Source organism: Ursus arctos, unplaced genomic scaffold, assembly GCF_023065955.2.
Source record: "Ursus arctos isolate Adak ecotype North America unplaced genomic scaffold, UrsArc2.0 scaffold_32, whole genome shotgun sequence".
NCBI lineage: Eukaryota > Metazoa > Chordata > Mammalia > Carnivora > Ursidae > Ursus > Ursus arctos.
In genome coordinates, this window is record NW_026623008.1 from 13,625,254 (window position 1) to 13,637,460 (window position 12,207).

The following is a 12,207-nucleotide window of genomic DNA, read 5'->3' on the forward strand; positions in this document are numbered from 1 at the left end:
GCACAGCGGTTAAGCGTCTGCCTTCGGCTCAGGGCGTGATCCCGGTGTTATGGGATCGAGCCCCACATCAGGCTCTTCCGCTATGAGCCTGCTTCTTCCTCTCCCACTCCCCCTGCTTGTGTTCCCTCTCTCGCTGGCTGTCTCTATCTCTGTCGAATAAATAAATAAAATCTTAAAAAAAAAAAAAAAGTAAGAATAGAAAATTAAAAGTAAAGCATTAAAAACTATTTGTACCACATTTCAATATATTTTAGAAACTTAATTTCTTTGAATTATGAATTTATATAAAATGTTTATATTCCAAACTCGATCTTTTTAAAGAAAGTGAATTGCGGTGTTGGTGGTGCGAATTATAACCAAAGTTTTTATGAAACAAAAATAGCACCAACTCCTTGTAAAGAAGTTGCCTGTTTAAGAGATCATCCACTTCCCGAGGGTGGAAAAGAGAGTTGCCCTCACTCCAAATATTTGTAGCGAAGCAGGTAGGTTCTGGTTAAAGTAACAACCTGACAAGGTATGATTAAGTAATCTGGTTTTCCTGCTGAAGGTTTTACATATTTAGTTATATTAAGAAAATAAGCATTTTCACTTCTATGATAGGTAATTTTTAACATTTATTTAACTTACTGTTTAGAATAAGACATACTTTATTTTTTAAAAATTGGAAGCTTTGGGCACCTGGGGGGCTGTCGGTGAAGCAGCCGACTCTTGGTTTCAGCTCAGGTCACCATCTTGGGGTCTTGGGAACGAGCCCTCACGTTGGGCTCCTGGCTCAGCGTGGAGTCTGCTTGTCCCTCTGTCCCTCTGCAGGAAACCTTCCCTGTGCGAATGAAACTCTTCCCTCTTGGAGTCTGTCCGGCGAGAACTGAACTGGCTGGGCATGGGTCGTGCCAGGGGGAGGAGGGCCCACGTGTGTGCACTTGGAGGGGTGGCACAAGGGAGGCCCAGTCCACAATGCCCGCTCCCCACACACACAGTGGCTGCTTAGTCAATGCGAACGAATGACACAGTCTGGACCCAGGGCATGTGGGGCCCCAGAAGGACCTCCACAAGGGCTCCAACGGGCTCACTTGTCAAGACCACAGCGAGGGGGCGGAAGGGCCTTGGAGACAGCCCTGCTTGCCCACCTGAGCCCTCACGCTCTCGAGACCACCACCCATCCCAGGGGTGCTAAGCGGGCATAGTTTGCCCCAGAGTGCGAGCCCTCTGGGCTGGCCACACGGCTCCTGCCAGGAGAGCAGGGACTGTGTCCCAGGGCTGTGAAGAGGGGGTGGGGCATGCGGGGAGCCCACACCCAGACTGACAGAGTGACATGGGGAGACAGTTCTTCCGGGGCGCGTGGGGCTGGGGAGCATGGACTGGGGAGCCGAGCAGCAGCTCTGGGCTCTGCAAGGGCCCCTCTCCTCCCTGCCCAAAGCACAGGTCCCACCACCCTGCGGGTCCCACCTGCTTCTGCCCGAATCCCCCCTGGGCCTCTACAGGGCCATCCTGGGGCCAGCCCTCACGGCCAAGGCCACGCACGCTTGCGAAGTGAGGCGGGCAAGAAAGAACACAAGGCCACTGCCAACTGCGTCCCAGTTTCTGTTTATTTATTTTTTTTTCTTTTTTTTTTTTTAAGTATGGAAGCTCAAGTATAAGATGTAGATTTTTTTTAAGCTTTACAAAAAAACAAAATAAAACAAAAAACTCCTTTCGCATTCCATAAAAATTGACAGAAAAGCACCTGGCCAGAAGAGCAGACGGTCGGCAGGCCCCACCCCCGCACCCCCACCCCGTGGTCTCCGTGGGACAGGGTTCAGTCTGTGCAGGACAACGCGGAGGGCCACCCCCTTTCTCCCGGAGCTGTCCCCTGTCCCCCCAGCCCCAACCCCAAGCAACTCCCAAACACACGTGGAATCAGATTTCCAGTTTTTCTTCTCTCTTTCACACACCACAGTTAGTTCATAAAATTTTTTTGTTTTACATTTTTTACACCAATGTAACAAAAAGGTGGGAAGGAAGGGGAGGCGGACTGTATTTTATGCCTATAAATGGGGGGGGGCAGACGGGGAGGTTGGGGCAAACGAAAACACACGGTCTCTGTGGAAATATGGGGCGTTTTGATAGCAAAACGTGGTGGGAAGGAGGCCTCAGAGACGGAGGGTGTTTACTGGGCTTTATTCTTAGGGAGATGGCGCTGTGCGCTCGGCGAAGCCGGTGTTACGTGACCTGGTGGGGGGGCGAGGGAGGGGAGCAGAAGACGAGTTCTCTAAGAAAGGGATCTAAGGAGCGCGTGGCGTGCCCAGGTAGCGCGGAGCCGAGCTCTAACACTGCTGCTTTCTCTTCAAGGCCTCCACCAGGTCGTTCTTAAGAGCTTCCTGCTTTGATTTGTCTGCGAAAGTCTGCACAGACCTGCCAGGGAGGAAAAGAGCTCATCGGTGCGCGAAGCGGGCAGGGGGCAGCGGCGAGGCCCGGGGCGCTGCGGCGCTGGTGCGCGGCTGGCTCCCGCCGCCTCCCTGGGTGACGGGCGGACGCCATCGCGAGCGGCGTCGGAGAGGCGCCGAGGGCCAAGCGCCCGAGATCTGCACCCTCGGCCGCTCGCCGGGCACCACCGGCGGGCACACAGCCCACCCGGACAGGCGCTCACCTCTGCACCGGGCTGGGGGTGGGGGGCCTGGCTGGAGCCACCAGAACCCTAATCCACTCCTCTGGGACACGTCCCAAGGTCAGCCCGAAGCACAAGGTGGCCTCTGGGCTTCCGAGGGCAATGCAGCGAATACCCTCTGGGCTTCAGAGATCCTGCTATCAAGTTCCCTCTCACCACACCCCTGCCCAGCAGAAGCACCCGCTGCTCACCCCCAAGCGCAGGGTGCAGAGGCAGCCCACTCGGCGAACCTGCGGACAGCGGAGCGGACTGGGGTCACGGCCGGGGCGGCGCCTGAACAGCAGGCGCTTTCAGCCTCCAGCCGTGCGGCACCATCAGCCGCGAACTTGGCCGAGAAAATCCCTGGGCCTGGATTACGAGAGGCAGTCTGGGACTGAGATCGGAGGCCCAGGATTTGCGGGGACACGCGGACGCGCATGCTTGTGCACGGGGCCTTACGGACTGCTTCCCGCACATTCCTCCTTCCCTCCCACAGCACCCCGGAGGGGCTCTTCCTGGTGTCCCCACTTCACAGACAAGGACGCGGAGGCTCAGGGAAATGACCCCTGACGATGGCCTGAACGGTCACTGTCCAACTGACCCATTATGTCGACCAACCAAGGACTTACTAAACGACTCATGAACTTTCCAACAGCTCTGAAGCAGCGGACAGAAGGGGCGAAGGCTGCCTGGCGGGAAAGCTGTGGACACCAGGCCCCATGGGAACCCCAAGCTCCATGCGCATCGGCCGTGAAGGAGGATGGGAAGGAAGGGCCAAAAAATAATCCTCAACTTCCCCAAATGGGGAAAGTAACATGAAGCAGTAGCCAGGAGAAAAAGAACATCCCACGTTGAGTTCTGGTTACGGAATCCCAGAAAACTCATGGGAAGTGGCCTCCCAGCGCTGAGGGGGGTGCAGACAAGACCATCCCTGTGCCACTAGAAACCCTCCCAACGAGTGCCATCCTTTCTGAACATTTCTGAACACCTGCCCTGGATGGCCCCGGCTCTGCGGTGGCCAAAGGAAGGGTCAGCACCAGCCCTGAAGCCCTTGGCTTCGCTTCTTCGCCAGTTTACCACGTGCTTCTGGAAAAGCCCCCGGTGGAAAGAAGAGGCAGCTCGCACAGCTCTCCCGCCCGCGTGGAAGCTGGCTCTTCCGGGAAGGAGGAGCTGAGCACAGCTGTGCCCGGCCCTCAACCCCCACAAGGGACAAAGGTCCAGAGTTAGAACCACAGTGAGAATCAGGTAAGAGACGATAGAATGGCTTGGAGGTATAAGGACCGAGACACTCATTTAGGGAACAGAGCTTGGAAAGGCCACTGCCAAGCCACGTCAGACCAGTGCCCGAAGTGCTAACTCCGTGCGGGAGGGAGGACGTGTCCCGGACCCCTGGAGTGCCAGCTGCCCACGGCTGCAGGGGGTGCTTATGCCGGAATGCCTCCAGTGGTGGCCACGGGACTGACCGAGGACAGGGATCTGGAAGACTTCAGAACCCCCACTCCCATAAAAGCGGAGGGGCTGGGAAAAAAACTGCACTATTGTGGCTGCCTTAAAAAGGAGGTTTTCTTTTGCTGTGATGGGAAAGTGATGGTCCTGACGTGAGGCCAGATGGACGTGAAGTACCATGAATGTAGAGTAAACCAGCCACCTGGTTCCATAAATGCCCCCCACCCCGGAAATCCTGCTGAGCCTCTTCTGGGTGAGGCCCCCAAGGGGCCAGTCCCTGGGCCTCGGCATAAATCCCTTAGCCCTGGGCTCTACAGCCCTGCCCTGCTGGCTTTCCAAGCACCTTCGATCAAAAACAGCTTCCCTCCCCTCCCGGGATGCCGACAGCTTTCATACGCCTCTGTCTGTGCAAGCTCACGTCGTGGTTCTCGGCTGTTCTCAACAAGCAAGACTATTTCCCTTCCATCAGCGTGAGGCGGTTAAGAGGACGGCTGCAGCGTGTTAGGGACAGAAGGTTATGCGGGTCCAAGCAGCTCTAGCAGCAGCCGCTGGGGGCGGGGATGCAGCAAGCCCGGCCGGGGGGATTTCAGCCCCACTCTGTGCTCTACCCTCGGGCTCGGGGATACGCCCCTTTCAAAAGTCACTTTGAACAGTCCTTTTCCCCAACAGTCCATCTCCCACTGAGAAGGCTCCTGTGGCCTCTGGGATGCTGGGTGGGGAAGTCCGAGGCCCCGGCTGACAGGCCGCGGACTCGGAGAGGCTGCCCGGAGGCAGTGGCCACGTGGAAGGCCGGGCACACAGCCCTACGCCGCGGCCGCTCCAAGCGGTGCTGACCAGCGGCTTCTGCTGGAGAGGCAGAGTGAATCCCCAGACCGGGCTTCTTCCAGAGCCAGAGCCAAACCCCCCCTCTGCCCCACACCCAGCCCTGCCAGGAGTGCAAGACACGCACAGCACACACGTGACACGGGTCTGTGTTATACAGGGCCGAGTCGACACGTTAACGTGGCCGCCCACGGCCGTGAGCCGACACACGGGGGTTAGTGGTGGTTTAAAGGACCGCGTGGCCGCAGCCGGTCCGGGGCCAGCGGCGGGGTGGTGAGTCCTGTTTAGCGGGGAGGGTGCCACGCCTCTCAGGCAGGGTACCTGCGTTGGCTTAGTTCTCAGGCCGGATGTGGGTCTGGCGCTGGGTCAGCACCTGGGAAAGCTCCCTCTGCAGCTGCTGAAACTTGGGGTGGTCGGGGATTACGTCAACAGATCTACAGAGAGTGGTCAGAGATGAGTGCAGCGGGGGGAGGGGGGCGACGACACACACCTAGGAGCGGGTGGCCGCCAGAGATGCAGGGACGGCAGTGTCTTCACGGCAGGGAGCTGCGGAGCTGGATGCTGGAGGTTCTCATGACCACTGCCCCCCTGCGGGGAGTGTGCAGAGGCCGGTGCACTGGCCCCAAGTGACCAGAGGATAGCGAGGTTGCCAGAGCGGGGGGACTAAAACCCACCAGGGGCCAGACCGAGCTCCCCACGGGCGGGCAGGAAACTGGAAAGATGGAGATCCAGAGGGGGCTTCTTGCTATTTTAAACTGTAATGAGGAGGAGACTAGAAATCCGTCTCCTGGGGGAATTCACAAGTCAGGGCAGCCCCCCCCGCTGCCCCGGAGAGGCTCCCTGCCTCTGCTTTTGGCCCAAAAGGAGACACTGACACATGGAACGGGGGCTCAGGGCCTGGAGGCTGAGGGTGGAGCACCAGACCTTGGCCTCACCCAGTGGTTGGGCGGACGCTATCCCATCTGACCCGTGCAGCCGGCCTGCCTCCAGGACTGGATGAGGGCCATGGAGAGGAGCCCTTGGCCAGAGGTCGCACAGCCCAGGTGGGTGGCACCTGCATGAGCCCTTCGCTTTCATGGCCACTGCTCATCCCACAGATGCCTCTCCTGCCTCCCCCAAAGGGGCTCTGGCCTCCTGCTCTGTCCCCCGTGGACTTTGAAGACCCAGAGAGCCCTTCTCAGCCTTCATTTGGGCCAATGAACCGCGGGCACGAGATGGGTGGGGAGTGGCAGCTGGGGACCATGGCCATGGCCACCAGAGCCCTGGAGGCCCATCAGAGTAGCCGGGGGCTGCAGGAACGAGGGCACCGATGGCTGTCCAAGTGAGCGTCCCCCAGGAAACAAAAACAGCAAGGGAGCAACCAGCGTCTACGTACGAGGTGTCTGACCTTCCCGAATCTGCACTGACAATGCCATGAGGGGGGTACTCTAGCCGGTCGCACCAATGAGGAACCTGAGGCCCAGTGCCTTGTAACTATCCCGCCGCACACCTAGGATTCAAATCCGCATCTTTTGGTTCCAAAGCTTATGCTTTGGGGTACGTTACCTCAGCCCATTGACGATGTCCTTTGTTTTTCCAAAGTAGATCTCATTCAGCGTACTTCTGATTTTATTTTCCATGTCCTGGGAAGGGAGGTCAGTCAGATGGGATGGCAGAGGAGGCCCAAGGCCCACACCCTCCTGCATCCCACCCCTGCAGTCCCTGCGGTGACCACAGGGGGGAGGCGCAGGACCTCGCAAAGAGGAGACACCCCCCCCCCTACAATTTGCATTCTGAGCACTTCCCAGGCTTCAGGCACCCACAAGCCAATACTCAGGGACTGGCGGCCAATACTGACCATGATAGGAGCCGGTCTAAACCACATCACCACCCTGCAGTCCCCCCCACCAATTTTGGGCACAATTCTCTGAAGCCGGAGAGCACCACCCCTTCTTCCAGAGACTGGGGCCAAGGGAAGGCAGAGGCAGCTGCAACCTGAGCCCATGGCCTTGTGGGGGTGCTTCCTTTCTGAGCTTAGGCCTCTGCTGGCACTCTGTGGGCTGGGGGAGCAGGCTTCCGGGAGCACGCATTGGGGGGGGCGAGAGATGGGGTGGCCTGGGAGCTGAGCCCTGCTTGTATTCCCATCAGGAGGCTCAGAGCACGTGCCCAGGACAAAACCCAAGAAACACGACAAAAGCGATGATGGTGCTGCTGGCTGCCAGGGGGCTGGAAGCAGCCGGGGAGAAGGCCAGCAGGCCGCACCCAGGCCTCAGGGACAGGACCGCACAGGCTGTGGGAGCGACCCCGAGCCCAGAGGCCCACTTACCTCTACCAGGCGCCCGATATTGGCTATGTGCGGGGAGCAGTCACTCACGGTCTCATCTTTCTCCATCTGCAAGATAAGAACATTCCTCCACATCAGTGGGCCGGGCACTCCCTGCGACCGGCAGCCTCTGCCCCCAGCACTGTGGGGTGCGAACGGCCTGTGGCTCCCGCTGCCCGCTGCGCAGCCAGCTGCGGGTGGTACAAGGCCGCCTGTCCAGCAGCGAAACCCACGCACGCAGGGACTGCAGCTTTAGGGCCTCCACAGCTCGGCCAGCAGAGGCCCAGAGGCCCCGAGAGACGGGACTGAGGGTCGGTAGGAGGCGCCTCGCTGCCGGTGGCACAGGCTGTCAGGGCAGAGCCTGGGCCGGAGCCTTCTGACTGCACAGCCTGCGGGGCTGGCCGCCCGGCCGGGGACACCCTGAACAGGAGAAACTGAACCCAGATTCCTACACTGTGACCAAGTGGGGTTTTGGAGCAGGTGGGACCCAACAATCCGAGCCTCGGGCAGGGCCCGTCTAACCCAAGAATCGTAACTATTAAAATTCTGATAAAGTTTTACTGAAAGTATTAAAAAGAAGCAGCGGGTGGGGGGAGGGAGAGGGACAGGATTCCTGACCTGCGCCCTTATGCAGGAGATACGGACCCCCCCCCACCTCTCCCTCTGCATCAGGCTTATTTCCCCCACGAGATGGTCGATTCCTTAAGGAGGGGTTCCCCTGTCCACACCTTGCGGGGTGCCCGGGACAGCGGTGAGCGCACAAGTGCCCGCTGCCAGGGAACGGAACTGCCGCTGAAATAAAGCACGGACGCTGAAACGGGTCCTCACGAAGACAGGACAGAAAGCTAGGAACGGTAGTATCGAGACAGCCAGAGCTGAGGACTCGAGACGCGTCGAGAAAGCACGGGCGAGGCAGTAGGTGAACGGGCTTCAGGGCGACTGCCCGGGGAGCATGGCGGTGGCTCAGAGGTCAAAGGCTTTGCTGCTGCTTCTCACCGATCTTGACTTCTCTATCAGGGAGAATGGTCGTCAGGCCACGAACGGTAGAAAAGACCCAGTAAAGAGAGAGATGAGGCCCCACAGGGGCGAGCAGATGGCAGGAGAAACCCAAGCCACTTTCAATAACAGGCTCTCAGGGTCGGACAAGTCTGACTCCGTGCAGCAGTCAGCCATCCCTGAGAAGTGGCCGTGTGCTCAGGACGTGCCGGAATGCCCGAGGAAGACAGAGGCTGACCCCACTTTCACGAAACAAGGAAGATGAGAGTCGGAAATGAAACACGGGTCTGACAGTGAGCCGCACAAGTTTTGATGGGACTGTTTACACTCATCTGTTGGCACATCTAAAACCAGCCATCTCTAATCTAGGAAGCCACAGGGGCTCATCGTGAACAAGTTCTGCTGGAACCCCTAGCGTCCTACTCTGATGGGGAGCAGAGAACTCTGCCAGGGGACCACGCGGGCAGGTTCCCACCTAGTGCCCCGCGGCCATGGCTGGGATGCCGGGTTCCTGGAGCGCCCTCTTTGGCCTGCAGGCTTCCTTCCTGGCCCCGAGCCAGCCTGCCTGTGCGGGACTTCAAGGAGGCACAGCCGTGAGCCTTGTCGGCATCCTGGTGTCATGACCGCAGCGAGGGTCCCAACGATCAGAGCCCAGGAACGTGGGTGCCGCGGAGCACGGCCAAGGGCAGAGTCACCCGTTCTACTTAGTCTCTAGGAGAACTCTGTTTTCAACCCAGGGACGGCAGCTCAAGGATGTCATCTGCTCAGATCACAGCACACGTGCTCTTCCCGCCTCAGCTGGCTGGGGCAAGCACGAATCACCCTCTCGGACTCAAACACAAATCTCACCGGGCACAAAACGGGAACCAAGACACGGACGGTTCTGAGAGGATCTCAAGCTTGAAGAGAACGTGGCGTCCAGCCACAGGCATTCACACAACGTCACGGGCAGCTCCGGTGCCCAGTGCCCGGTCGGGGCAGCGTTCCCGGCCCCATCCCACGATGGTGTGGCCACGGCGGGGCTCCGATACTCAGGAGGGTACTGGCCCCTCTGCTCCGCCGGGCCCAGCCACATCTGCAGGGCTGGATTCGGTTTAGGTGCCGGGTTTGAAGAGGCCCATGGGGAGAGCTTGAAAGGTCTGAACATCCTGACCCCAAAAAATGGGCAAGAATGGGGTATGTGCCCTGCCCCCCACACCCTTGGGCCAGTGATCCTGGGGAGTCTTGATCCTCAGAGACTACGCGGGTCCCTACAAAACAGCAGCGAGAGTGCTCCTGAACTCAGCAGTGACAGCTAGTCCCCACCATTTCGGGTTTCCTCGAGAGCTTGTTGGGGGTTCTAGCAGGGGGCGCAGCTACTCGTAGACCCTCGACCGAAGAACGGTCCTCCTCTATCGGGGAAGGTCGTCCTCTTCGACCAAGCGCGCAGCTTCGGGAGGGACGCACATGGAGCCGTGAGGGAGGAAGGGGACACCCGCCTAGCCAGCCAGATCAGCCGCATCAACCCTGGCGATCAATGGGGTGACAGACGTCGCAGCCAGATCACCCTCACATCCCACTTTAGGTTTCCTAAATACCCTGCCTGGAGCCGTCCCACAGTATCAGCTGGAACATCTGCCCTTGCAAGGCGGCCAGAGCGTGCGCGAGCTGGAGAAAAGCTGGGAGCACACCAACACACTTGGACTGGGTGCTCTTCCCCCCATGTGGAAATGGTTCCCGTGCCCAGACGGACGGCAGCTCAGAGAAGCCGCTCTCCCGGGCAGGGAGAAGCCTGGGGGGGGGGGGGGTCTGACCCAGACGAATCCTGTCCTCCCCCAACGAGCAGTCTCCCGCCTCCCCAGCTCAGTGCAGTGGGCAGGCTCTTGGCAACCTCAGGGAAGCGACGAGGCTCTGAGCTCACAGGGGGCCCATTTTAGTTTTCATTTATTTTTTAAAGATTTGAGAGAGAGAGAGAAAGAGAGAGAAACTGCGCGCCCGCACGCACACACCACACAAGTGGGAGGGACAGAGGGAGAGGGAGAGAATCCTAAGCAGACTGGCTATTCAGCGCTGAGTGCAGAGCCTGACACGGGGCTCGATCCCAAGACCCTGAGATCACCACCTGAACCAAAATCAAGAGTTGGAAGCTTAACTGACTCAGCCAACCAGGCGCCCCACCGAGGGCCCCATTTTAAATGAGCACTTGACTGCCCAAAGTGAGGACCAGGCTGTTGGCAAAGGGCTCTGGGCCATCAGGGTAAATAAAGTCACGCCAGCAATCTAACCTCTTGGGTACCATCTTTGTGCTCCAGAATTAAGCTTCCAATGAGCTGAAGTGGTGAAACCGCCCATCGCCCAAAGGTAGAAGAGGTCTGGGGTAGGTGTGGGGGTGGGTAGAGGAAAAAGTGAGGAGGCCTGGTCTCCTCTAGGAGGAGACGGACTCCCTGGGAGGGCATTAGGGGTCCCTAAGCTCATGGCAGGGGATCTGAACCCCAGGGAAGGCCTGGCAGGGACCAGGGAAGGAAGACATGGGCCAGGGTGCAGGCCGAGGCCTTGGCACACACACACGTTTCCACGGCCCCCTTGCCCACACCCCTGCTGACTCCCTCCACACCTGGTCAGGGTCAGCTTGCTGGAAACGCTGACCCACCAAAAATAGGCCTATTTTTGCAATGCGTATATTATTACATCCTTATAAAAGCGGCTGCCAGAGGAGAACATTTTTATGTGCTGTGGCCGCACATGTTCCACAAGGTGGTTCCAACCAAGTCTGGAGTCAGAGCCCAGCCCGCCCGTCCCCACCAAGCACCTCTCTCCTCCTCTCTGTGGCCTGGAGATGGGAAGGACACGGCAAGTGTTTGGAAAGCAGGCCGTCTTCCTCAGAAGGGGGGTACAGTCTCTCTCGCGGCTCTGCGGCATTTTCCAACAGGCACAGCCCGGGGGCGGGGGGGCGCAGCTGAGGGAAGCCAGCCCCTGCTCTGGAGCTCATCGAGCGTCTTGGCCTGCCTAGGCCTCTACTTCCCAGCCGCTGCCTTCTGCTGAATGAGCTCCACTCGCACGATGCCCAGGACGGGGCCTGGCAGAATGGCAGCTCCATTCCCGGGGATCCTCTGGTCCTGTCCTCCTGGTTACTGACCTGTGCTCCGGGTAAGAGCTGGGCTGGAGGCCAGGACTTAACCTCTGTCAAGTCAGAAAACAGTAGTTGGACAGCCTCTCAAGGAAGGTTCGGTTTGCCCAGTTTAGGGAAATTGTAATGGAGCCTGAAACGACATATATTCTAGAAGACGGAAAAGTCCCCGCTTTATAAGGTTATGTGGTAGTAGCAGAAATAGCTATTATTTATTGAGTGCAGACCAGGAGTCCAAGTGGTTTTTTATTTCTACTCTACAACAACTTCTCCGAATAGGCATTATTAACTTGACAGTGAAAATGCTGAGTTTCGGAGAAGGGAAGTGGACTGTCCAGGTCACCCAGCTGGGAAGGGAGCAGCCCAGGACTGAACCATGTCTGGACAATTTTTTTTTTAAAGATTATTTATTTGTCAGAGAGAGAGAGAGAGAGAGAGCACGAGCAGGGGGAGAGGCAGGCAGAGGCAGAAGCAGGCTCCCTGCTGAACAAGGAGCCCAGGACCCTGGGATCCTGACCGAGCTGAAGGCAGTCGCTTAACCGACTGAGCCACCCAGCCGTCCCTGGACAATTCTGATTGTTTTCTTCCATGACACCTCTCCGTTTGCTCACATTCATGCACATACTCCACCAGAAAAATCAAAGACAAACCACAATCCAGATTGGGCTTGGAAATTCTGAACAGTATCCATCCCCGTCTCAGCCCCCTCTGTCCCCCCTCAGGGGCCCCCTCGGATCTCCAGTCCCTTCCTCTCCGGCCTGTCCCTAGAAGCCCCAGCGCTGAAGCCTCTCCACCTTCCTCCCTAGTGCAGGCCACCTCCCGGCACACAGGGAGCGGGCTGCAGCTGTGCCTCCCCCAGTAAGAAAGCACTCCCTGAGCCGCAGGCCCCACTCCCCTACATCCGGGAGACGG

The 12,207-nt window shown here is 58.4% G+C and overlaps 1 protein-coding gene across 2 annotated transcripts in view; it reads right to left on the reverse strand.

Moving 5' to 3' along the window:
* Positions 1-1,568: 1,568 nt before the first annotated feature.
* CAPZB (capping actin protein of muscle Z-line subunit beta) overlaps positions 1,569-12,207 on the reverse strand; it is a 129,089-nt gene continuing 118,450 nt past the window's right edge. The window contains exons 7-10 of one of the 2 annotated variants that reach the window (XM_026517193.4): positions 7,197-7,262; positions 6,437-6,513; positions 5,213-5,325; positions 2,381-2,391 (exon numbers count right to left, since the gene is read on the reverse strand). In XM_026517193.4, coding sequence (XP_026372978.1) covers positions 5,223-5,325; positions 6,437-6,513; positions 7,197-7,262 — 246 coding nt within the window. In that variant the 3' untranslated portion in view covers positions 2,381-2,391; positions 5,213-5,222. Of the gene's footprint in view, positions 2,392-5,212; positions 5,326-6,436; positions 6,514-7,196; positions 7,263-12,207 lie in introns of both variants that reach the window. The other variant, XM_044390545.3, reaches the window with a different exon arrangement.